The sequence below is a fragment of the Vipera ursinii genome (genome assembly GCF_947247035.1).
Source record: "Vipera ursinii genome assembly, chromosome: 7".
NCBI classification, from domain to species: Eukaryota; Metazoa; Chordata; class Lepidosauria; order Squamata; family Viperidae; genus Vipera; species Vipera ursinii.
Genome location: NC_139521.1, coordinates 25,128,075 through 25,156,026, shown reverse-complemented (window position 1 = coordinate 25,156,026; position 27,952 = coordinate 25,128,075). Strand labels below are relative to the sequence as shown.

At 39.1% G+C, this 27,952-nt stretch overlaps 1 protein-coding gene across 3 annotated transcripts in view; it reads right to left on the bottom strand.

The window, feature by feature from the left end:
* The window catches only part of PALLD (palladin, cytoskeletal associated protein), a 487,514-nt gene that overhangs the window by 13,848 nt on the left and 445,714 nt on the right, over nt 1-27,952 (bottom strand). For 2 of the 3 annotated variants that reach the window (XM_083367271.1, XM_083367273.1), the window contains 8 exons: nt 25,808-25,858; nt 25,032-25,253; nt 11,744-11,893; nt 10,414-10,508; nt 7,605-7,737; nt 6,113-6,320; nt 4,562-4,727; nt 379-512 (listed from right to left, as the gene is read on the bottom strand). In XM_083367271.1, the coding sequence (XP_083223397.1) occupies nt 379-512; nt 4,562-4,727; nt 6,113-6,320; nt 7,605-7,737; nt 10,414-10,508; nt 11,744-11,893; nt 25,032-25,253; nt 25,808-25,858 (1,159 nt within the window). The remainder of the gene's footprint in view (nt 1-378; nt 513-4,561; nt 4,728-6,112; nt 6,321-7,604; nt 7,738-10,413; nt 10,509-11,743; nt 11,894-25,031; nt 25,254-25,807; nt 25,859-27,952) is intronic. The other variant, XM_083367272.1, reaches the window with a different exon arrangement.

Here is a 27,952-nt window from a genome sequence, read left to right as displayed (position 1 = left end):
ACAGAGAGACAGAGAGAGACAGAGAGACAGAGAAAAGTTAAGAACAAGTATTCCTTTTACCCAGCACTCTCCTATGCCATTGATTTCTATACAAATGCTAGAAGACTATTAGATTTTCAGTGGATCTTCTAAATAACATGAAAAGGAGGAGAAAGTGATCTTAACAAATTCAGGTAAGAATAAGAACATAAAATTAAAAGTTTTAAGATTACAATAATGACAAAGGATTATTTCACCTAAAACATGACTTATTCTATACCAGTTATGCTTTATTGGTGGGCTTGATCTTAAGGTGACTCTAATATTGTTATTTTAGAAGGAATATATAGGCTTGGGACAATTCTTCCAAATACTGTCAACATCCATATAGCATCTTACCATAGACATCCAGCCTTGCTGTGCAGGAAACAATCCCAGCTTCATTCTTTGCTGATACAGTGTACCAACCAGCATCTTCTTTTGTAGCTCCCTGAATAAGCAGGCAGATGTATCCATGATTATCTTGATGCATGCTTAAAAGAATAAAGAGATACATGAAAACATGTAAGTAAATAACAGGCATAAATGTAGAAATTATTTTAAATAACTGTTTGAAGTTGCAACAGACTCAGAAAAGGGGACTTATGACCCAGTTTCAAAGTTCCAACATCTGTCCCCTGGTCATGTGACCGCATTTTGGGCATTCAGCAACAGGCCACATTTACAGCCATTTGCAGAGATCTGCAGTCCTGAGATTGTGATTTATAATGCTTTTTCTTTACTTTCAGTGTTTACTTCCAGGAAAACCCACCTTACAGTAAACAATGGATTCACTTCTTAACCACCACATTCACTTTATGACTAATATATTTGCTTAACAACTGTTATAAAAAAGTTCATAAACCTGGTTTCAGTCATATGATGACCCATTAGTTTGTATGTTGAGGATTACCTGTTCAATATATGAAGAAACAAAATGTTTCTCTCAACTGATGTTTCCCTAGCTTCCTTTGAAGTTAATAAATTATGACTAGTTTCATGTTTTTTTAATTATATATTTTAAAATTGCTAAGCACATTGATTTGTGCTTCTTAGATTGTAAGCCGCCCTGAGTCTTCGGAGAAGGGCGGGATATAAATGGGATTAAAAAAATAATCAATCATGTTAAATGTCATAATAACATTGATTTTATTAAACTTTTGACTACAGACCCACAACAGTGTATTTCAGATGCATGCATGGTTCCAGTCTGTTATTAGCCAAGTAATAAAGCATAAAATAACTCAAAATTTAAAATCTGCCTATTAAAGTTATCCCACCTCAGTTCCCAGCAGCTATAGTGGACTTAAACAGATCTCCAAGAGTTTGGCTAAATATTGTAGCTATGTAATATTGGACTACTTTATAAGTATCTTCACTCACAAGGGGAAAAATAATGAATGATTCATTTCAGTTTAGACATGACAATTTCTCTATAAAATGAACAGTGCAGCATAGACTACATAGATACATTATTAATTTTTTTCTCTGCCATAAGGGAAAATGTGCTTACATGGAATGTTTGAATCTACCTGCTAAACGTGGTAATTGCAATCATATTTTAAATATGAGCACATACAGTGAGGGGAAAAATTATTTGATCCCATGCTGATTTTGTTTGTTTGCCCACTGACAAAGAAATGATCAGTCTATAATGTTAATGGTTTAACAGTAAGACAGAATAACAAAAAAATAATAATCCAGAAAAATGCATTTCAAAAAAGTTATAAATTGATTTGCATTTTAATGAGTGAAATAAGTATTTGACCCCTTTGCAAAACATGACTCAGTACTTGGTGGCAAAACCCTTGTTGGCAATCACAAAGGTCAGACGTTTCCTGTAGTTGGTCACCAGGTTTGCACACATCTCAGGAGGGATGTTGTTCCACTCCTCTTTGCAGATCCTCTCCAAGTCATTGTGGTTTCGAGATTGATGTTTGGCAGCTCGAACCTTCAGTTCTGTCCACAGATTTTCTATGGCTAGGGCACTCCAGGACCTTAATGTGCTTCTTCTTGAGCCACTCCTTTGTTCCCTTGGCTGTGTGTTTTGGGTCATTGTCATGCTAGAATAACTATCCATGACCCATTTTCAATACCCTGGCTGAGGGAAGGAGATTCTCATCCAAGACTTGATGGTACATAGCCCCATCCATCGTCCCTTTGATGCAGTGAAGATGCTCTGTCCCCTTAGCAGAAAAACATTCCTAAAGCATAATGTTTCCACTTCCATGTTTGACAGTGGGGGTGGTGTTCTTGAGGTCATAAGCAGTTCTCTGAATCATTCAGATGTTCATTGGCAAACTTCAGATGGGCCTGTACAGTGCTTTCTTGAGCAGGGGGACCTTGCGGGCACTGCAGGATTTCAGTCCTTCACGACGTAGAGCGTTATCAATTATTTTCTTGGCGACTATGGTCTCAGCTGCCTTGAGATCATTGACAAGTTCCTCCTTTGTAGTTCTAGGCTGATTGCTCACCATTCTTATGATCATTGAAATTCCACGGGATGAGAACTTGCATGGAGCCACAGACTGAGGGAGATTGACAGTTATTTTGTGTTTCTTCCATTTGTGAATAATCACACCAACTGTTATCACCTTCTCACCAATTTGCCTGGCAATAGTCTTGTAGCCCATTCCAGCCTTGTGTAGGTCTACAATCCTGTCCCTGACATCCCTGGACAGCTCTTTGGTCTTGGCCATGTTGGAGAGTTTCGAATCTGATTGACTGATTGCTTCTCTGGACAGGTGTCTTTTATACAGGTAACAAGCTGTGATTAGGAGCACTCCCTTTAAGAGAATGCTCCTAATCTCAGTTCATTACCTGTATAAAAGACACATAGGAGCCAGAAATCTTGCTGATTTGTAGGGGATCAAATTCTTATTTTACTTATTAAAATGCAAATCAATTTATGACTTTTTTGAAATGTGTTTTTCTGGACTTTTTTGTTGTTATTCTGTCTCTCACTGTTAAACTAAACCAACCATTAAAATTATAAACTGATCATTTCTTTTGTCAGTGGGCAAACATAGAAAATCAGCAGGGGATCAGATAATATTTTCCCTCACTGTAAAAAGCTCACAATCATTTGGTATGATGGTATATGACAAATAAACAGCTTTTCCTTAACAGGTGAAGTATTTTAATACTCAAGTTCTTAAATGGACAAAACAAAACTTAGTCCCCATGGAAATGAAATGAAACTATAAGACTGTGGTGATGAACCTATGGCACGTGTGCCACAGGTGGCATGAGGAGCTGTCCCTGTGGGCACACACGCCATCGCCCCAGAGTGAGGCAAGTCTTGGCTGCTCCCCTCCACTTCTCCATGTGCCCCTGCACTCTCGCTCTCTCTCTGCACTGGGAGTCGGAGAAGCTGCAAAAGCTGGGTGGATCCAGGCTGAATGGTGCAGGCAGCTGCCAGCAAGAGTCCAAGTAAACCTCTGGAGCGATTTCACCCCCCCAATGGCTGATCCGGGCGGCAGAGGCATTTTCCAAGCCTCTGGAGCTCGCATCCATGGTCGTAGGGCAATTTTGCAGCATGCCAGTGGCCAATCCGGGCTCCAGAGGCCTGGAAAAGGCCTCTGCTGTGTGGATCTAAGGCTGCAGAGGATTTCACGCCCCCCCCCAAGCCGATCCAGGTGGCAGAGGCATTTTCCAAGCCTCTTGAGCTTGCATCCATGGCTGCAGGGCTCCAGAGGCCTCATCCAGTGAGCTCCTGCAACTGAAGGCAGAAGTGAATATACAGTAACTTTCAGGGTCCAGTCCAGCTTTCATCCCTAAATCATATTGACTCACCAGCTCAATTTGAACATGATCTGTTTACGAAGTCTAGAACTTTCAATTTATGATAATAAGAAGCTTCATTTTGCAATAAATATTAAGCAGGTATAAACTCTTCTCAAACCAATTATGGTAATTGAAAGTACTATGAGATAATCTGTAAAGGTTCCCCCGCACATGCGTGCTAGTCGTTTCCGACTCTAGGGGCCGGTGCTCATCTCCGTTTCAAAGCCGAAGAGCCAGCGCTTGTCCGAGGACGTCTCCGTGGTCATGTGGCCGGCATGACTAGACGCCAAAGGCGCACGGAACGCTGTTACCTTCCCACCGTAGTGGTAGAGATAATCTGTATTTAGGACTAAATAAGAGATTTTTGTTTATGTTCAGAAGATAGAAAAGTGATCATTAGAAGGTTTCAACTACAGAACTAAAATAAAAGTTCAACAGCAGTAGGAACAATGCAGATTCCTGCTTCGCACCATTCATTTGGTGTGGAAATGAGGTATTATCATATAATCCCTATCTACATGAATTCTTTTGTATAAAGCCTTTCTTAGGGTCTGAATGTTATTTTAAAATTAACAGACATGTATAATTTATGTAGATCTGGCTTGATTTGTCTATAAGATGACTTACTCCAGGCAATGGCAGTAAATGAATCATTGGCTCAAACTGTTCATGTATTAGATATGTATACTGTTGCTCAAGCCTTTAAATGTTCAACATAGACAAGTGACACAGTTAATAAACAGAATATGGAACTAACCTCACTCTGTCAGTGTTGTATATGAGTGACTCATTTTCCTTCTTCCAGAAAATCTGAGGTGGAGGCACACCTGAAACCCGGCATTCCAGTCGCACAGGAAACCTCTCAGCCACTCCTGTATTCTGTAGTTTTTCTATAAATACAGGCGGCTTGTGTGCTTCCTTAGCTGAAAAGACAGATTCCCCCACTCCTTATATTAGTATATATTTTGTGTATGTTCTCTTAATATTTCTTAGCAGTAGAGGTACCTCACAGAGAGATGTATTTGGAAAATGAAAATATCACTTCATCTGCTGCTGCCTAATGGGCTGAGGAAGATGCAATGTTCACACTTGTATTAGGAAAAAAAAGTGGAAGGCCCATGGTCTAGCCAAATGGCTATGATGAAATATAATCTTTTGCCAGAATTGCTGATGATTCTCCTATAATGAAGCACACCATCCAATTATTTCAGCTTGGGTCTGTTTTCCCACTGAGAGTGATTAAACAGAAGCTCATGTTAGAAGTCAGAACTTTAAATTATACTCACAGACAGACCCCAATTTCCCACTTCCCCATCAACTTCAAATTTTGCTTTCTAATTCTTTTGGGGAGGCAATAAGATATCTCAGTGGGGATATACAAACGGCTTATAGGGGGAATGGTACTTCTACTAACAAGGAAATCTAGCAGTGGTTCATTCAGTTTGGGGTTGTCACAAAGAAGAGTGAGTCAAGCTATTCTCCAAAGCACCTGAAAGCAGGACAAGAAGCAATGGGTAGAAACTAACCAAGGAGAGAAGCAATCTAGAACTAAGGAGAAATTTCCTGACTATTAGAACAATTAATCAGTGGAACAACTTGCCTCCAAAAGATGTGAATGCTCCAACACTGAAGATTTTAAGAAGAGACTGGACAAGCATTTGTCTGAAATGGTATAGGATTTCCTGCCAGAGCAAGGGGTTGGGCTAGAAGACCTCCAAGGTCCCTTCCAATCCTGTTATTCTGCTCATGGAACAAGGAGCTAGACTTCTTAGCAATTTGAGCTTTCTGTTATGCCTGAACATGGCCAGGATTTCATCAAAAAAAACAAAGCAGAGATTTTTTTATCTTATCAAAATTCATTCATAAATGCTTTCTAATAGAAACCTACAGATAAACACACAGGCCAAGAAAAGTTTTTCATACCTTCTGCAGGATATAGAGCTATTTCTTTCTTTCTTTCTTTCTTTCTTTCTTTCTTTCTTTCTTTCTTTCTTTCTTTCTTTCTTTCTTTCTTTCTTTCTTTCTTTCTTTCTTTCTCATAAGGCCTTTTAAAATATTCTAACTCTGGAGCTAGTTTTACATGAATGGCTGCCACATAATACAGTAGATATAGAAATTAATTGTTAAAGATTGTTTTACAAATGTAACCCAGACAACACACTGTTTACCAATTATTGAGTGATTTATGCTTTGTTAAAAAAATCAATAAAATATATTAAAAAAAAAGAATTATAGAGAAAGGAGCCACAGCTGCTAAGTTATGTTCAGGCACTCAAATCTATTTTTTCAAATTATGCAAGTGTCCTACCTGTCACAATCAGTTCCAGGCTGAAGGTGTTCTGGCCAGCTCGATTAGTGGCAATGCATGTATAAATGCCAGCATCCCTTGCTGTTACTGGCTCTATGATTAAGGAGTGTATACCATTTTCCCGTACAAGCATTTTGTGGGAATTATCAGAACGTATTACTCTTCCATTAAGTTGCCAGTTGATGTCGGGAGTTGGCAAGCCACTGACCTTAAATAAAATACACCACAGTCTTCAGGAAAGTAAAAGTATATAAAGACTGTAGAAAAGTTGTGACTATTTGTTTCAGTACACTGTATTTTGTTATCCCAGAAGACCACAATGGGATAAAAATTCATCAACTCTTTATGCTTGCATGAGCAAACATTTTAGTATTCCTAGATATCACTGAGTTCTATTTGAACAGAGGTTCCATAACAAAATTAAATACAACAATGCACAGAAAGAAAAGACCATGCCTTGTGATCATTTTACATTTAATAATATCTTGATTGTTACTTTCAAGGAGGAATGTGTTGAAAAGGTTTCATTGAACAAAAATTCTTTTCAACTGTACATTATTCAGGGAATTAAACTCCATATTCAGAATCCTATGAATCAAATTTCAGCTTGTTGAATGATAAATATGATTAATAACAATCCCTGCTTGGCAAAGTTACTTTAGCAGCCATGTAATGAGAAACATTTTAAAAGCACTCCAATAACATTCTGAGTTACCTAAATACAATTGAAATTCACTAGTTTTTACCTTTGGAATATTTAAAAATATGCTTAAAAGGAATATACAGGGCAAATGAGTTTTATTTAATATTTACAAAATGTTAATTTCTGTCTTTATCACCTTTATGTACAGATACAGTATATTCCATTATATCATTTTTCTACCAGATAACTTCTTCATACAGACCTAATATGACAAGTTACTCCAACAATGATTTTTAGGATAATCTACATATATAATGTTTACTTAAGTGTAGCTCAATCCCTTATTATCTAAAATCATTTTCACATATTTATAAAAATATAATACATATATAAAATTCATTCATTACACAAGTAGTCCTTGACTTACAACCATTCATTTAGCAATTGTTTGAAGTTACAACAGCCCTGGAAAAAAGTGATTTATGACTAGTCCTCACACTTATGACCATTGCAGCAGCCTCATGATCATATGACCAAAATGTGTGTGCTTGGTGACCATGTATTTAAGATGGTCACAGAATCCTGGGACCACATGATTGCCATTTGCAATCATCCCAGATGGCTTCTGTCAAGCAAAGTCAATGGAGGAAGCCAGATTCATTTAATGACCACGTGATTCAGTGAACAACTGCCATGATTTGCTTAACAAAAAAGGTGGCAAAAAGGTCATAAAATTAGGGACAACTCCCCTAATAACTCCCTTTCTTAGCAACAGAAATTCTGGACTCAACTGTGGTCATAAATCATAAATCTATATGTTCAATATTAAAAATAAAATTTTAAATGTACCTTGCAATCCATTCTACAAAGTTTTCCTTCTTGAACTATCAGATCTCCTGGAGCCTGCAGGAAATATGGTCGGAAGAAGCGTTCCTGGATTGGTTCATTTTCTTCTCCACTATCCCTTGATCGAGACCGTGGTCTATAGATAATATGTAAATCACCCCAGATTAACCTAGTATATTTCCAAATGTACTCACACTGATATAGCTTAAACAGATATTAGTGCAGATTTAATTAACTCTTTCAATAAAAACTATTCATGGTTACTGTTACCGTATTTTCCGGCGTATAAGACGACTGGGCGTATAAGACGACCCCCTACACTCGCCGTGTAAGACTACCCCTCTTCCAACGCACACCAAATAAAAATTAAAAAAAAATCAGATTTGATTTTAATATGGTAATTTTAATTCAAATGCTTATGACATGCAGGTGCTTAGTAGGAAAACTGTCACTTATAAACATAAGGCTGTTTGTCATCAAACATGTAAACATAAAACAGTGCAAGTGGATTAAATAATAATAATAATAATAATAATAATAATAATAATAATAATAAGAAGTTGTTGGAGGGGACCTTGGAGGTCATCTAGTCCAACCCCCTGCTAAGGCAGGAAACCCTATACCATTTCAGACAAATGGCTGTCCAGTCTCTTCTTAAAAACTTCCAGTGTTGGAGCATTCACCACTTCTGGAGGCAGGTTGTTCCACTGGTTAATTGTTCTAACTGTCAGGAAGTTTCTCCTTAGTTCTAGGTTGCTTCTCTCCTTGATTAGTTTCCATCCATTACTTCTTGTCCTGCTTTCAGGTGCTTTGGAGAATAGCTTGACTCCCTCTTCTTTGTGGCAGCCCCTGATTCCAGCAACCATTCCCTATTTTCCTAATTCACTTTTTCACTTTTCCTAATTCACTCTAAAGCTTTCCCTGCGCAGAGCCTTAAGTAACACAAGCTGCCTGCAGGTTCGCATCCCACCAGGCTCAAGGTTGACTCAGCTTTCCATCCTTCCAAGGTAGGTAAAATGAGGACCCAGATTGTTGGGGGCAATAAGCTGACTTTGTAATTATGCTGCTTGGGTGGGGGGTGAAAGCCCTAATAAACAGGCATATACACAGAATGAAGGCTATTGCTAAGCACATTGATTTGTGCTTTAAATTGTAAGCCACCCTGAGTCTTTGGAGAAGGGCAGGATATAAATGGGATTTTAAAAAAAAAGACCAAATGGGAGATCTGCTCCAGGTTTTCCAGCCAGCCCGCCCAGTTCCTGAGTCAAATGTGTCCTTAGAGCTAAGCCGCTGCTCTGGCTGCTGCCTTCCCCACCTGCCTTTCAAGTTGGGATATACTACAGCTGGTCTTCAACTTTAGAAGGAAAGACGCCCAGACCCCAGTCTGAAAAAAATCACAGACTGCAGCTTCTTCTCCAATTGGTCCCGCTTTCCCTGCGCAGACTAAATGGGAGATCTGCTCCAGGTTTTCCAGCCAGCCCTGTCCCTAAATTTTCAGCACCCGGCGTATAAGACGACCCCTGACTTTTGAGAAGATTTCCTTCTCAAATAATCACCTCTGCATTTCACTCCCATATCATTATAAAAATGGTTGCAAAGACAACACAAATTGCTTTCTAAGTTCAAGCATATTATGAAAAGATTTTTCTCTCCACTCCAATTTAATTTATTTCATAGACAGACAAGCAGAACTATAATACTTTTATTTAATGAACTGCAATCTGCCAAGAGCTGTTTCATAATTTACGAATCAACTATCAGTATATTCCTTGTTGAGATTTTGCATCTTTTTGGGTCTGTACTCTAAACTTCTTCACATCAATAACAGAATAAGAAAATGCATTACAGTAGTCCAGAAGACAGACTGAGAAAAGAAATTGCTAACCAAAAATTCCTAAATATTTGTTTTATTATTTTTATTGAGGGTGCAATTAAAAGCCTAATTATTAAAAGTAACAATCTCATATAAATATTAAAAATATTGTAAGAACTAAAATATTATATAGCTCAGTTCAGTTTCAACAAATTTTCAGTTGTGTAATGCAATATTTGTCACTGACTTTTTCCTGCAATCTAAAATTTGTATAATTTTTCATCTCCGAAAATGGATTCAGTTTGAAAAGTCAACTTTTAAAGCATCAGATAAATACAGAGAGATCCAGCTAATTATGTATATCCTCAAGTCAGCAATACCATTAAATAAAGTAATAATGATAAAAAATATTTATACAAGTGTCCTTAACTTAAAACAGTTTATTTAGTGACCGTTCAAAGTTTCAATGGCACTGAAAAAAGTAACTTATGACCATTTTTCACACTTACAACCATTGCAAACATCCCCATGGTCACATGATCAAAATTCAGATGCTTGGTAACTGACTCTAGGGGCCGGTGCTCATCTCAGTTTCAAAGCCGAAGAGCCAGTGCTTGTCCGAGGACGTCTCTGTGGTCATGTGGCCAGCATGACTAGACGCCAAAGGCTCACGGAACGCTGTTACCTTCCCACCGTAGTGGTCCCTATTTTTCTACTTGCAGTTTTACGTGCTTTCGAACTGCTAGGTTGGTAGAAGCTGGGGCAAGTAACAGGCGCTCACTCTGTTATGCGGCACTCGGGATTCGACCCGCCAAACTGCCGACCTTCTGATCGACAAGCTCAGCATCCTAACCCACTGAGCCACTGCGTCCCTAGGAAGATTGTATAGTGGGGCAAAACTCAAGAAATTTTGGACTCAGTTATGGTTGTAAGTTAAGGACTACCTGTATTAGTATTAGAATCATAATTTTTTCCTAAGTTCATAATTAACTATAATACCTTCTGACATGAGGCTGGCTAGGAGGTGTCCAGGGGCTGCGTCCTCTCTGATTGACAGCTTGGACCATCAATCGTCCTGTACAGCTTATTCTCCCCTAGCATTTGAAATTAAAAAGAGAAAAATTATATAAATGTAGAGCAGTTTTATTGAATAGCCTTCTTTTAACAATTAAGTCTTCTAATAGTCCTTTAGGTTGTTACTTACAGACTTTTACAAAGTGTTTGTTCTTAAAGATTAAAAACTTATTTTTTTTGGCTTGGAGTTATTTCCATTGTAGTGTAATCAGATCTTTCACAAGAACTGTTGCAAGCCCAACAAGAAAGGAGGTGATCAATGAATACTGAGAAACTTAGAAATACAAACAGCTGTCTAACTACAAAACAGAGCACAGGATATGCAACAATGACCTATGACAACTCCTAGTTTTGGCTGACCTTTGAGTATGACAACCTCAATTAAATTCTTTTTCTATCATAGCTGCAACCTAATTAATCTGTTCCCTCATTTTTAGCTCTCAGACCAAATTTACTGAATTACTGTACCAAAATTTAGCTAAATAATCACTAGATGGCACGACACAGACAATTCTAACATAGATATAGATCATATCTATATACTAACATGCAGTTTTATAGTCGGAATATCTAGCTACAGAAACAGAGCCCAGTCAGTTCCTGCTCAGTTGCTTGCCTTCAAAGATGCCAGCAACAGTTACTGGTAAAACATTAGGAAATCTGTTGTCTGCACCACAGTCAGTTCAACAAAGACCAACAGATACTGGCTGTTGGTATATTGTGCCTTTTCTGTTGGTATATTGTGCAAGGAGAGGAGAGGAGAGGAGAGGAGAGGAGAGGAGAGGAGAGGAGAGGAGAGGAGAGGAGAGGAGAGACTCACCAGGGCATAAGGACATGTGGCAGGTTTTACTATGAGAGAATATGAATAAAATGAACTCTGCCATTAGGGATGGGGAGGAATCTGGTTTTTCCTCATAATATATAGTTCTACTCAGACATAATCAGAAGTAGAAGTGTATTGAATGATCAGTGATTAGCCCAACCAGAGAGGCACATCAGATTGCAAATGTAGCTTGTTTACCTTGTTTACCTATCTATATAAGGACAGTTGCTTAAAGAAAGAGTTTTGAATCATTCCCCAATAGCTCTGCATTCGAAACTTGGCATCATGACTGTGAGATGAGTTGAGAAGGCTTAAGTATTACTTGCCCTAAAATGACATCATTTCTCAATTAAATCTTTAACTCAGATTGTGAATGTAAACAAACATCTGTGCCCAGGAGCATACTGATTCCACAGCTAAGGCTTGATTTACCTGTGGATTGGCAGCCATAATAGTATAATTCCCATCATCATCGAGGGTGGAGGCAGTGGTATGGAGAGAGCAGGTCCCATCAGGTTCTCTTTGCATCCAGTAGTGCTCATTCCTTTTAGAGATTTGCTTTCCATCTTTGAACCAATAGATCTATATTGAGAGAAATAAAACCCAAAACACAAGTGCTGATTTCAGAATAAATAAAAAGGATCTAGAATAATTTCCTGTCTTTCCCTCTGTTACAGACTTAGGACAAATTATTGAAAAATAAACAGCTATTTCACTTCATTGGCTTAACAATGAGTGGTGCAGGTATTTGTGTTTGAAGCAAAATTCCAGATTGAGATGGTATAAGATGGTGGAGAAATTAGTTCTCTTGTTGCTGCTGCATTACAATTTACACTTTCTCTCATCATTGCCCAAAAAGTAAATATTGATACTTTTTCTATGTACACTTTTTCTCATAACATTTATACATTATACTGCTAGTCATGCCAGCAACATAATGTCCAATTAAGCTTCAATCAGAAATTATAGCAAACAGTCAATATTTAGGCTTGAACAATTAATGAAAGTTTTTTTTATTATCCTATTCTGCCATGGTTTCTCTATCAGATATTGTCACCCAAGTTTTTTTCTTAGGTCACTTTTTCAGTGCCATTGTAACTTTGAACAGTCACTAAACATTATAAGTTGAGAACTACCTGTATGTTCATTACTGGGATATTTATCATAGGTATTAGGAACCAAAATAAAGTTTCCTATTGTTTCAGATATCTGTGGTCCCCAGTTGTAGAAACTTAACTGACCTGGTGATCACCTACACCAGGGGTTGACAACCTTGGCTCTTTTGGACTTCAACTCCCAGAGTTCCAGAGCCAGCCATTCTGGGAGTTGAAGTCCACGAATCATAAAAGAGCCAAGGTTGCCTACCCCTGACTACACCATTATTTCTTTCTCTGAATGAATAAATGAGGGTATCCTCATCACTGGCTGTGTCAGATATTGGTAGATAAAGCGGTAATATAGGAAAAACTCACAGGAAGATCTTTAATTTGGGGGGACTTGCAAAATACTGACACTGCCAACAGCAATATGATGGCACAGTTTTTATGTTTCAAATAAAAAGTTGTGCTATTGTTTGTAAAGCCTAATCTTAGCAAAGGCTTAGCTGCAAAAATAAGTTTGAACTTGCACACTACACAGATTTCCTAGTATTACCTCATAAATGTTGGTCTTGTAAGAGCCAGTTATTATTTTATCATACACTTCTTTCATTAAGAATCTGGAAATTTGTCAAGAATTAAGCAAGTTAAGATACATAAAGGAGTATCTTCCTGGTGTCCTAGATTAACATGACTGAGTTTTATAACAATTAATATATCATTCCTTCCTCTTGTCCCACAAGAATATTCTATATGTAGTCAAAAGTTTTCCCTTTAGGAAATTACAATTATTTTGTGTGACTGCATGTTGCCTTTGTCAAGTTAAATATCTTTTTTTAAAAAAATTATACATTTTTTATTGATTTTCCAATATTACCCTTATATCTTTGAAAAGCAACATGGTAGTCTGGGTTACAATAGTTCCATTTCATACAAGTACATATTATTACAAATCTCCAATTTATTGTAGCCAATATTTCCTCTCTTTTTTCCTTTAATACATATTGTCTCTTATCTAAATTAACATACTTATTTTATCTATCAATTATTTAATGGTTTCCTTGCATTTGTCAATACTTTCATATATTTTATTTATTTTAACATTTTATCTTTAAGACATCAATCACCTTATAAATTTTCCCAGCTTTAATTTGCATTAATATTAAAGTTAAACGTTTGAAGTTTCTCATTTTCATATTTCTAGGTGACCCCACCCCCCCTTTATCACAATTCTCTCCAATTCCTAATAATCTAGATACACATCCTATCTATCTCATTTCCATATCAACAGGTTAATAATACAATATAATATTCTTGTTTTCATTATAATTTCCACATACTGTAAATTCAATAACCAAAATTTCTTCCCTTTTAACATGTAATACATCTTTTCTCTTCTTTATATCTGCTCTCTCATGCTTAGACTTGTAATTTTATTTTTATCACTACATCCACATCTTAGGAAAGAAGAACTCTTGGAGACAGGATTGTCCAAACAGGAACTTTTACTAAAACTTGATTTACTAAAACAGACAGGATCTGGAAACTGTGTCGCAGATTGATACTTTTAAAATGTCCCCAAGTAAAAACCCCTCCCCTCAGTCCATTTGGTCAGTCCTGGATCAGTTAGGTTTCATGTGTCAAAACCCTTCATGGGAAAAGAGAAACTTCATGCATTTACAACATTTGCTTCCTCCCCTTCAAATTCTAAATCGGAGATACAAACCAGAATCCCCCCCTCTTTCTTTGTTCTTCTCAGTTCAAAGGTCTTTGATGATGGCCCCCAGGCAGGCTGAATAAACAACCTTGCATCTAATAGATAGGGATGGCCAATTAACATCTTCTCTTCTCCTCCTTGGGAATGGCAGAATCCAGTAAGGGGCAAGATTTAGGTTTGCACAGATAGGGAGTTAGGAATGGAATATAAATGGATTCTGACAATCTGCTCTCCTTAAAAGAAAGACAGGTCCACCTGTAGAGGAAATAAAATATAAATGTTAACCTGGTTTGTTAGGATATTCTGTATGAAACGTCTTAAGCAACTTGGGTGCTCTAATGTGATGTTTATTCACCCACTCATTTTCTGAGGAGAGGAGGTGTTTCCAAGCTTCTAGATATTGAATAGCTCCATTGTTTTTCCTAGAATCTAGTATTTCCTTCACCTGGAAGTGTTGTTCTCCTTCCACCATGATGGGAGGTGCTGGTGGTGGGATTCTTGTTCGTAGGTGTGACTGTTGTTCTCTTTTTAGTAAACTGCAGTGAAAATTGGGTGTATCTGCCTACGATTTTTGGGTAGTCCTAATTCAACTGTTACTGGGTTTATGATTCTTTTAATTGGAAAAGGTCCAATATTTTTTGGTCCAAGTTTTTTACAGGGATGTAGTGATATAAGGTATTTTGTGGATAAATATACCATCTCTCCCAGCCTGAATGATTTGGGATAGACTCTTTTTTTGTCCACCTGTGTCTTGTATGCTTATCTAGCTTCGTCCAAAGCTTTTCTAACGATTGGCCAGGTGTTTTATAATTGTGTAATCCATTCCTTCAGTGATGGGATTACCAGTTCATTTGGGGTTAGTTCTGGCATGGGGTTGAAGCTTTGACTGGTAGCTACTTGAAAAGAAGTGTAACCTATGCTGGAGTGGACTGCATTATTATATGCCACTTCTGCAAAAGGTAGTAGGTCCGTCCAATTTGTTTGCTGGAAATTAATAAAGCATCTTAAATATTGCTCAAGTACTGAGTTCAAACGTTCAGCCGATCCATCTGTCTGAAGATGATGACTAGATGACAGTCCTTGGGTGGTTCCTAAAAGGGATAAAAATTCTTTCCAAAATGCTGACGTAAATTGCACCCCCCTATCAGATATTATGCGTTGTGGTGCCCCATGTAATCTGTAAATATGCTGCACAAAAAGTTTAACTAAGGCTTTTGTGGTGGGGATCTTTTGGCAAGGGATGGAAGTGCACTTTTTTGGAAAACAAGTCCGTGACCATGCAGACCACAGTGTTCTTGTTTGCTTTCTGGTAATTCCACTATAAAATCCATGGCTATTTCTTTCCATGGGGCTGAGGGGTTCACCACTGGTTGGAGCAGTCCTGGCAATTTCCCTTGCAGCCTCTTAGCCGTTGTGCGAATTTAGCAGCTGCCCATGTAGCTTTCTATGTCCTTTTTCACGGATGGCCACCAAAATTGCCTTTAGATAAGTGTAAGGTTTTTACAAACCCGAAATGTCCTGCTGATTTTGTATCATGGCACAGCTGCATGAAATTGATCTTCTGGGTGGCAGGTATGTATAATTTCTCACTCATCCAGAGTAGTCCATCTTTAATTGTGCACACATGTCTATTTTTCTGGAATAATTCATGAGTTTCCAAAGACTTTCAGAATTCTATTCCAGTTTGGCTATCCACCCTCGGCTTCATTTTAGCTTGGGCCCTGGTGGTGACTGGTGCTGCCAGTTGTTCGGGCATGAGTGGTTTAGAGTCATTAACCCATGTGCTGTTATATTGGGGCATGCGAGATAATGCATCTGCCAAGAAATTCTCCCCCCCGTTAAGTGTTTGAGAGTGAAATGGAATTGGTGAAAATGTTGTGACCAGCGGGCTTGCTTAGGAGTGAGTTTCCTGGTTGTTTTTAGTGCTTCCAAATTTTTGTGGTCTGTCCAGACCTGGAAGGGGATTTTATTTCCTTCAAGGAACTGGCGCCATGTAAGTAATGACCATCGCACAGAATATGCCACCTTTTCCCATATGGGCCAACGTTGTTCTGTCTCCGTGAGTTTCCTGGATGTATATGCACATGGTTGCAATGCCCCCTCATCATTTTCCTGTAATAATACAGCTCCCACCACCACATCACTTGCATCTGCCTGTATTACAAAAGGTTTATCAGGATCTGGGTGTCTCAGGACAGGCTTGGCAGAAAAAAGTCTCTTTAGCCTCTCAAATACAGCTTGACATTCCATTGTCCATTTCAGAGGCTGGCTGTGGTTCACTGGGGACCCCCCCTTTGTTTTCAACAAGTTTGTGAGTGGCAGGGCTATTTGGGCAAATGAAGGGATGAATTGGCGGTAGAAGTTTGCAAACCCCAGGAAGTTTTGCAATTGCTTCCGTGTGTTGGGGGGGGATGCCCATTCTAATACTGCCCTGACTTTCTCAGGGTCCATTTCGATGCCCTCTGGGGATATGTGATAGCTCAGGTAGTCTATTCTTTCCTGGTGGAATTCACATTTCGATAGTTTAGCATATAGGTAGGCGGCCCGCAACTTTTTCAGAACTGCTCTGACTAGGTTAATATGTTCCTCCTTGGTCTCGGTGAAGATAAGGATGTCATCTAGGTAAACCAGGACCCCCTTATATAGGTGCTCTCTCTTAATTAATTGCACAAAAACTGTGGGTGCCCCTTGCAGTCCAAATGGCAGGACTTTGAACTGGTAGCAACCCATTGGGCAATTGAACGCAGTCTTCCATTCGTCTCCTTCCTTAATCCTAATGCGGTAGTATGCTTCTCTCAGGTCTAGTTTGGTAAAAATCCTTCCTTTCGATAGGTGGGATAGCATATCCTTCATTAGGGGTAGGGGATACAGGTTACATTCACTAATTGTGTTAAGAGAGTGGTAATCGATGCACAAGCGGTAATCAACAACCAAACGAAAAGAACCATCCTTCTTCTCCCTGAATAGGACTGGGGCGGCCACTTTGGGTTTGGCAGGCTCAATAAATCCCCTTTCTAAGTTTTTATCTCTACCATTTCTTTTGGGCTCATGGCATACATTCTGGGCTTTGGGAGTTTTGCCCTGGCTTTGAATTTTATAGCACAGTTTGTGGGCTGGTGAGGGGGAAGCTCATCTGACCGTTCCTCACTGAAAACTTCAGCAACGTCCCTGTATTCTTCTGGTACTTGTGGCAACCCCTTCTCTTCCCCCACTGATGTTGTCTCCTCTCTTTGGGTTGGGGGGGGTGCTTTGGGGTTTTAAGTTCCTATGCTCCACCTCTGGGAAGTTGAGTTCTGCTGTCCTCCAATTTACCCAGGGGTTCCATTTCTTTAGCCATTCCAGTTCTAAAATCATTGGGCATTCCATGCCTGGAGTCACTACAAACGTTATGTCTTCCTCATGAGTCCCCAGGGACAGGTGAATTGGTAAGGTGACTAGGGTAGCTGGGACCCCCCCCTGCTATGGACCCATCTAATTGGCTAAAGGAGATTGCTTGTTTGAGTCTCCTCCCAAATGCCCCACCAGTGTCGGGTTGATGAGGCAGCGGGTGCAGCCAGAGTCTATTAGGGCTTTTATTCTGATGGGTTTGGGCATGGAGGAAGCTAATATAGTAACTGTCTTAAGGATGGGTGGAATGTATCCACTTCTCTGAGCTGTCTCCCGAGGTGTCCACTGCCCCTGCGGTGTAGGCTGGAATCCCCTCCCAGTCCTTGGCAGGGGTTGGGGACTCTACAGCCTCTGTCCCCCTGATGGAAGGTTCTTTTGGGTTGCCTCGGGACTTCCCTGGTTTCCTGGAGGGTGATGCCTCTGATTTGCACTGAGGGGCTTTTGAGTGCCATTCTGCAGCATGGTGGCCCTCTCTCCTGCATATGAAACAACCTGTTGATTTCTTAGCCGTGGATGGTGGTTTTGCTGGCTCACGTGTTTGCTCAGGTGGCAGGCAGCCCCATGGTTTTCACCGGCGGTGCCTCTTTAGTAGGTCTATCTCCTCCTCCTCTGCCAGGAGATACCAGTCATCAAGATGGTCTGGGTCTCCTTGAGGCAGGCAAACATCATACAGGTCATAGTTTAGCCTGTCTTTGAAATGGCTAAGGAGGATGTCTTCCGGCCAGTTCAGCGTGCTGGCAATGGCTCAGAATTCTTGGGTATATTCAGCCACCAGCCGTCTGCCTTGCCTCACCATTTTGATTCACTCCCAGGCCTTACGATCAGCCAAAGGATCCTCAAACTGCCTCCTCAAGGATGACATGAATCGGTTGAAATCATTGAGTTCTGGGGCGTTGGAGTGATGTAGGTTCACCACTCAGTCTGCAGCTGGTCCGTCTAAGGCAGATTGCACAATACGGATGCGGACTTTGTCACTGGGGATGTCCCGTCCATATTCTTCCATGTAGCTGAGGACTTGGGTTAGGAAAAAACCCCAAGCATGGTGGGTCTCCCCTGAATTTTGCCTCCAGGGGTGGTAGTCTTTGAATGGATCGTTATTTGTGCAGCGGGCAGTATTGCCCCTCATCCTGATCCCAAATGGTGGTTCTGTGGGGAGCGGGTGCTGCTGAGGCAGCAGCTCCTGGTCCAGCGGATGGCCCCGGTGTTGCAGGTTCTGGATCCCCCACACTGTCTCTCCAATTGCGGCCCCAGGTGCTGCTGCGGCTGCAGTGTTCAGGTTTCTCCTCTCTTCGTGAGCTAAGGGTTTTCTTCATCAGATCAATAGCTCTCTCTAGGTTCCACTCCTCTTCACTGATGTGCAGGGAGCTCTCCATCTCTTGCCTCCATTTGATTTGGTGGCTGCCCTGTCTCAGGGTCACTTTATTTGATGCTTTTCCCCACTCGCTTTTCCTTCCAACGCCCATTGACCACCACGGTTTGCGGTTGTGCATCTCCACCACCTCTTCCCAGGAGGCATACGATGTTTCAGCTTCTGACTGTTGGTGGGGTTTCGTTCAGAGGGAAAACTCCCTTTCCATGGGGCTTTCCTCGTCCCTTGCCTCATCATTAGACATTGTATTTTTTGCAAAGTCCCCCAGTAAGGTTTTTCCTTCCAGGTTGACTCTTAATGCAGATCCTGTCTAATGTCAGGACCCACCCCAATCCACATCTTAGGAAAGAAGAACTCTTGGAGACAGGATTGTCCAAATAGGAACTTTTACTAAAACATGATTGACAGTGGATAATCTAGACAGGATCTGGAAACTGTGTCACAGATTGATACTTTTAAAGTGTTCCCAAAGAACCCCCCCCTCAGTCCATTTTGTCAGTCCTGGATCAGTAAAGTTTCATGTGTCAAAACCCTTCATGGGAAAAGAGAAACTTCACACATTTACAACATTTGCTTCCTCCCCTTCAAATTCCAAATCGGAGATACAAACTAGAATCCCCCCTCTTTCTTTGTTCTTCTCAGTTCAAAGGTTCTTTGCCTGGTCTTTGATGATGGTCCCCAGGCAGGCTGAATAAACAACCTTGCATCTAATGGATAGGGATGGCCAATTAACATCTTCTCTTCCCCCCCTTGGGAATGGCAGAATCCAGTAAGGGGCAAGATTTAGGTTTGCACAGATAGGGCGTTAGGAATTGAATATAAATGGATTCTGACAATCCAAGTATATTAGTTAATTATATCACTCCTAACATAAACCAATTTCATTTAAACAGTTCAATATATCAATTTAACTGTTTATATTTACACATCAATTGTTTTTAATTAGCCAGTATTTTTATCTGCACATCAAAACAGTCTCTCATAATCCAAGTAGAATCCTGTCTATTTAGATATTTTCCATTTCAGGCCTCTTAAATATGTCCATTCTTCTTCAATCTTATTCCGTGTTTTTTCCTTTGCCATATCATTTTCTGTTTCTTTGCTTCAGGGTCATCAAAGAATTCTTGTGTTGTAGTATCATATTGAAGTGACCCTCCAATCTCTATTTTTGAAGGGTTGAGGGATCTGATAAAGATACCAAATCTTCTCATTATTTTCTCCTCTTGGTGTAATTGTCTTGGACTGTCTATTTTTTCTTCCATCTGTTTCTCATTTTGATCTTCAAATTCCTTCTGCATTATGTAACAAATTTTTTGCTCCATCCATTTTGTCAGGTTTTCCTCCAAATTTTCTCTTGTCTGTGCTTGTTGAGTAGTTAAATCTTCTGTCGGAGTATTTGATTGTTCAATTTCTTCTGTTATGTTCTGTCCTGATAAATTGTTAGTTATAATCACAATTTGCATTTGCTTATCCAAGACACTTTCTAGTTTCCCCCCAAAATCTCTTATTTCATCACCGGCTGCTGAAAGAAACTGATAAGTTTGGCAGGTTATTTTCATCATAGCATAAATTTGTTTTTGTATTTCTTTCATGGTGGACTCTCACATCTGGTGTTCAAGGTTAGTCTTATCTTGTTTTCTAAAGTGTCAGCCAAGTCTGTCTGTCTCTCTCTCTCTCTTTTAGGATATCAGCTTGTAATTTCAGGTTTAGCCACCGGGTGTCCCCCAATTACTTGGAAAATTCTTTTCTTTTCTTTTAGGGAAACTGCCTGTTGATCTCTTTTCAATTGTTTCTTCTGTTTTAGAAAAACAGAGCCAAATTTTCAAATAAGGATAGGAAGTAAAGAATAAATAGTCAAAAGCTTTTAGTCCACAAGTTTTTTTAAAAGGAATAAAGTTCTAGTTGAGGTCCAATTTTTCAACGTTTCTTTTTAAATCACCCCTGGAGGTTCAATCGCCACTGCTTCTGAAGGGAGGTTTGAAATCCCCCCTCCCTCTCCACAGGGGGGAAAGTACTTAGCAGCTTATTTAGGTGGAAAGAAGAAGATTGGAGTATAAGAGAGGTTGATCTTACCAGGTCTCTTCCATGCTGCTTTAATTTTGCCTGGTGGTAAGTGTGGCTTCGGCTGTCTGCAGCCTAGTGAACTGGCTGTATTGCTATGGCTGGTCTTTCATCCGCCAGTTTGAAGGGAATGCAGGCACTAATGGTAGAGTTGAAGTTCCCCCGTGTTTCTGCAAAAGCCCCTTCTTGCTGGTCACCCCTCCAAGGTGACTCTTCAGCCCTTTTAGGACCCCCAGTGATGTGAAACTGAACGTGGAGGATGAGAGCCGTTCTCCAAGCATCCATAATGGCAGTGTTAATCAACCACATGCAGCTTAAATTTGGGGGAGTAAAAAGATTATCAATATAAAATGCAGGAAACTAAATGTCAGAATCTCAAAATTTTGAAGTTTACCTTTAAGGCAGTTTCCTTCCGCATACATTATCCTCAGATATATTTTAATATCAGATTTAATGGAAAGGATCCTTTTGTTCACTGATACCTAGTAAAAGCATCAGCTAATACACACATACACATATATACATTTATGTTCCATTTTATAATTAGGAATTTAACAATACCAAAGACAACATAATTTCAAATATCACAGTATTGAAAAAATTCTCTTCTGTTCAAATTCCTAAAGACCCCAAAGTCCCTTAGAATTCATGTATTATTTAAAACACGAAATACATGTTCTTTCATGAATGCATATTTATGAGAAATAAGTTTTGTACTGCTTATTCACATCTTAGGCAGAATCTGGGAGGAAAATGCAACAACAAACAAAAATGCTGTTCACTAGATCAGTATTCCCCTTTATGGACTACTGCCTTGTTGCAGCGAAGGGGCTTATGTAACTCAATGAAGCTATGAACTATGCCGTGCAGGGCCACCCAAGATGGACAGGTCATACCAGAGAGTTCTGACAAAATGTGATCCACTGGAGAAGGAAATGGCAACCCACTCCAGTATCTTTGCCATGAAAACCTCATGGATAGTACCAAAAGGAAAAAAAAGATATGATGCTGGAAGATGAGCCCCTCAGGTCGGAAGGCGTCCAATATGCTACTGGGGAAGAGCAGAGGGCTAGTAGCACCAGAAAGAATGAATTGACTGGGCCAAAGCCGAAAGGACGCACAGCTGTGGATGCATCTGGTGGTGAAAGGAAAGTCCGATGCTGTAAAGATTTTTTCTTCATAGGAACCTGGAATGTAAGATCCATGAATCAAGGAAAGCTGGATGTGGTCAAACAAGAGATGACAAAACTGAACATCAACATCTTAGGAATCAGTGAACTAAAATGGACAGGAATGGGTGAATTTAATTCAGATGACCATCAGGTATACTACTGCGGGCAAGAATCCCTCAGAAGAAATGGACTATACTTGATAATAAAAGAGTAGGAAACTCAATACTGGGATACAATCCCCAAAATGACAGAATGATCTCAATGCGAATCCAAGGTAAACCATTCAATATCACAGTAGTCCAAGTCTACGCCCCAACCACTGGTGCTAAATAGGATGAAATTGACCAGTTCTATGAAGCCCTACAGTACCTTATAGAACTAACACCAAAAAATGATGTCCTTATCATCATGGGCGATTGGAATGCTAAACTAGGAAGCCAAAAGATAACCGGAATAACAAGCAAGTTTGGCCTTAGAGTACAAAATGAAGCAGGGCACAGGCTGATAGAATTTTGTCAAGAGAATACGATGGTCATAGCAAACACTCTTTTCCAACAACCCCAAGAGACGGCTTGTTAGGCATATGATGATAGCCTACATATTGGGTTGGAAATATATAAGCCATGATGATGTTGTAACTTTAAGAAGGTAATTGATCCATGGGCGTGTGAGGTTGCTCATGGCCATAAGAGGGAGCTAGAAACGTAGATTCTCTCTCTCACTGGATCTCTCTGAATATCTGAATTTGCTGATCGCTCTATTATTGATTTTTTGCTCTGTATCTGCATAACTGTGTTTTTGACCTCTGGACTGGTAAGAAGACTTTGTATTAGGATTTGTACTTGGACTGTTATTTTTGTGTATGACCTGGACTGATTATTTTTGACTGTGCACTTTTGTTTTTACACCACCTTAAAGTAAACTACTTTCTATTTTCACAACTCAGTGTATCTTGTGGTTACTGTGAACTTAATACTGCTCTTAATACCCTTCCTTGTCTGTGCAACTCTTTGGTAGCACAAGGAGACCTCTGCACAACAATACCTAACACGGCTCTACACATGGCCATCACCAGATAGCCAACACAGAAATCAGATTGACTATGTGCTCTGCAGTCAAAGATGGAGAAGGTAATCTATACCTGGCAAATAGATGGGGAAGATGGCGAAGAAATGGAGGTAGTGACAGATTTTATTTTCCTGGGCTCCAAGATCATCGCAGATGGGAACTGCAGCCAAGAAATTAAAAGATGCTTGCTCCTGGGGAGGAAAGCCATGGCAAATCTAGACAGCATACTAAAAAACAGAGACATCACCCTGCCAACATAAGTGTGTATAGTCAAGGCTATGGTTTTCCCAGTTGCAATGTATGGCTGTGAAAGTTGGACCATAAGAAAGGCTGAGCGCTAAAGAATTGAGGCCTTTGAACTATGGTGCTGGAGAAGACTCCTGCGAGTCCCTTGGACTGCAAGACTTTCAAACTGGTTAGTCCTGAGGAGATCAACCCTGAGGTGGCTGGATGGTGTCACAGAAGCAGTAGGCGTGAGCTTAAATGGATTCCAGAAGATGGTAGAGGACAGGAAGGCCTGGAGAAATGTTGTCCATGGGGTCGCCATGGGTTGGACATGACTTTGCAACTAACAACAAGATCAGTATTTCTCAACCTTGGCAACTTTAAATCATGTCAACTTTAATTCCCTAGCAAAGCTGGCTGTGGAATTCCAGGAACTGAAGTCCACATGAGTTAACATTGCCAAGGTTGAGAAAGATTGCACTAGATCACTATGAGCACTACTGTACCAAAACACTATGTTGAAGTATAACCTCAGGCTTCTAATAAAATAAAGCAATTACAGGAAACAAATTAAATTAAGCACAGTGGGGTTGCTTAACATGCATTTAAAATATAATGATGTTCAGTTACACATTCTGAGATGCATTCCTATATAAAATTGCAATGCCTTGTGATCTCACAACATCCCTATGGGTGTTGTGCACATAGCACGACTCCTAATTTCAGCAGCTTTTTCCAGGCATTCAGTCCAGTGCACTTCAGAGGTGTGGGACCTATACTGACATCATGATACTTGGCAGAGACAGAAAAGGTGGCAGAAAATAATGGGTGGCTATGTCTACCCTCCACTCTAACTCCATTAAGTCCAACAAAATGTCACCTCAAAAAGAATGCTAGAATTTATAAAATCCACTTATCTGGGATTAAGAAATACCAAGACTATACACATATAGAGGAGGGTTTGCTGCTCTTTGAGGACAACCACCAATGAACTTCTTAGGAAAAATATGATGTATTGCTGAATTATAGCTTTGGCATGCTTCTTTATTAGTTGTGCTGGCTTCAGGCTGTTGGCATTAATATTTCAAGCCATCATGAAAGCCTCAGGTTTCTAATTCCTGTTCTGTCTCAGCTAACGAGATCATGAATTGAAGTCTGAAAAATACTAAACTTTTTTTGCTTTTGCTACATGTGTTACAAAACGTGCCTGAACTGATGCCATGTCAAGTCTGTTGTAGATTAGAACAGAAGCATTTATTGTTTACACGTTTATTATTAAGAAAAATAGCCTTTAGGTTGTTAATTCTAACCAGCAGAATTCAGAACTACATGCTGGGAAAACTCCAAAGATCATCCACAAAGCTCTACCAGACCTTCCAGTTCACTGAACACTTAAGAAAAACCTGAAAGCATATAGACTGGAATACAACATTCTCATCATTTATGGTGTTTATACTATACAACAGTTTTGATATGAGTTGAAAAACTCCATGTATTCAAAACCTGTGTGAATTTGTCACATTTTAAGGAAATTAGAAAAGCCCAAAGAGCACATTTTTCTGAATCTCTATGAAAGATTCCTTTGATGTTTTGTGTGAACTGTCCAAAAGATTTTTCCCCTCACCTTTGGGTTTGGATTTCCAGACACTCTGCATATAAAAGTGACTGGCATTCCTTCAAATATTTTGTAGTGTTTAAGTTTTGTTGCAAAATATGGAGCCAGGCTGCCATCCAGAATATCTTTCCCATGCTCCACTTCATCATCAGACTCTTCTACTGGAGTTCTCTCCAATCTAAATTCAATCTCACTGATCAGTCTCTGCTCAAAACTGGAGACTTTGTATTCCTGTAAATAACAGAAAACTCAAGTTAGTTAGGTCTTTAAGTTCATTTTATCAGGCAGGTTATTTAATGAGATTATAATTATTTCAATTTTCCACGTTTTATTTAAAAATGTAGATATACAGGTCTGCACATTTTAAATAATATTCTGTGAAGCAAAACAAAATGAATATATTAGTTGAGCAACGGGCATACATAATAGGATTTATGGATTAGATCACAATGTTTCTGTTTTAAGGACTGGAAATATTGAAATAATTCCTTAGATTACATTTAAGTAGTAAAGTAGAATGCAAAATGATCCATTTGATCATTTTAAATATTGAACATATTTTGAATGGAAACCCGTTCTGTTTCTGAGATTTAGAGAACTGTACTCCCTAAAAATGAAGTAGACCTGTTTAGTACATAGTAAAGAGTAGCTTTAAATCTCAGTGTTAGTGAATTATGCAAAGGAAAGGAAGCAAATATTAAATTCTGCAAACAGCATTGCAATGCCAAAAGAGGAAGTAGCAAGAGGTCAACAGACAATAAAGCAAGAAAAAAGGAAAGTGGAACCTTTTGCACAGCCTCATGAGTCACTATTGAAGCATCAACAGAACCAGTTCCCTGTAAAAGCAGAAAAAATATGGACACTAAAAGAACTATAAGAGAGCTTTGCAATAATCTCAGACAAATTGTTTCCCAGGATTGATTATAAATGATGATGGCCACTCATTTCATTAAAGTGTAGAAATGTTTCTTGCTCTTCTGTACTAAAAAAGTTGTCCCAATATCCAGACCATATTTGGTGTTGAAATGAAATGGAATGAAAAAGCAGGGGGAGAGAAGAAATGAAAATTGAAAGAAATCTTAAAATTGTTATTTTATGTAATCAGCTAAGGAAGAAGTGCTGTATTTTGCATTACCATTGCCTGCAATCATGCAAGAGTTTGAACAAAATCATCTTGATTTTGTTCTCTGTTCAAGCCAAATGCAGATTCCATATTTTCCTAGTTCTAAAAATAATCAAATATTTGGCTATGCAGTTATAAATGTCTGGCTTCCCCATAAAACCTTCCATTTCTGCTTCAAATTAACCTACATCCACATTTCTTCAATTCAGGGCTTTTTTTCTCATAGAACACCCAGAACAGAGTTCCGGCACCTTTTTTGGATGGAACCTTGTAGAGTAGGCAAGGTGGGTTGTATGACATGTGTGAGTTCCAGTACCTTTTTCTTTTACAAAAAAAGCACTGCTTCCATTACTTCATACTTTATGGCTGTTTACATCTACTTACTATGCAACTAAAAACTTACTGTCTTTTTAGAAAAATGCCACAGAAAGGACCCCAGATATTCCTTCCCATGTAGACAAATCATGAAAGGATAGCCTCAGAGCAAATGTGGAATCTTTCAGTGCACTTTGAAGACCTGAATCCGACACAAGGAATGTTGACTGTCTACCCATAAAGAAGGCCATTAGTAACTGAAGATGGCCAATTCATTCATATATATATATATATGGGATGCAGTGGCTCAGTGGGTTAGGACGCTGAGCTTGTCAATCAGAAGATCGGCAGTTTGGCGGGTTGAATCCCGAGTGCCGCGTAACAGAGTGAGCGCCTGTTACTCGTCCCAGCTTCTGCCAACCTAGCAGTTCGAAAGCACGTAAAAAATGCAAGTAGAAAAATAGGGACCACTACGGTGGGAAGGTAACAGCGTTCCGTGCGCCTTTGGCGTCTAGTCATGCCGGCCACATGACCACGAAGACATCCTCGGACAAATGCTGGCTCTTCGGCTTTGAAACGGAGATGAGCACCAGCCCCTAGAGTTGGAAACTACTAGCACGCATGTGCGGGGGAACCTTTACCTTTTACCTTTATATATATATATATATAAAGTACTATATATATATATATATATAAAGTACTATATATATATATAAAGTACTATCTATCTATCTATCTTTCTATCTATATATATACATATATATATATATATAGTACTGTATGATGTTTTTCACATCTGCATCAAAGACTAGAGAATGACCAAGGGAGATATATATATATTAGATATATATATCAGAAAACAAATATATATAAAACTATATATAAAACTAAAACATGATTATTAGCAATTCTTTATTTCAAAACTCTTACATTAACATACCATTTGGTTGTCATGACAAAAATACAGGACAAGTTAACACAGCATTTTAATCAAATTTATGCTTTAGTCTTGACTGTTTTGTGATTTGGCACAGCTATAAGTATAGCTATCCATGTTTCATTAAATATGTTTTCCAAATTCAGGATGCACTCTTTATTTGATCAGAACAACATGCAAAACATAGGCATAAGGAAATATAAAAGAAGACACAACTATGTTCTTAGGATAGTTTTCACCAAAAAGCGCCTGTTTCTGTATTTGGACAACATATTTCAGTCTATACAAACTCAGTTTGGGTGGGTTACTAGCACATCACTTATTGAAGAACTATTGGGTATTCAACATTTAGCTATAAGCATAACCCAAACCAATGTTTCCCTCTCTAAGGCTGGAATGTTATTAAAAAGCAGAATCAAGGACTAATAAAGCCCATACACAAAACATGTATGCAGACTTGATATCATGATACTGTGAAATTTACCTATAACTGGTACACCAAATAACTTTGATCAAAAGATTAAATCCTGAAGACTGAATTCATTTTAGACTGAA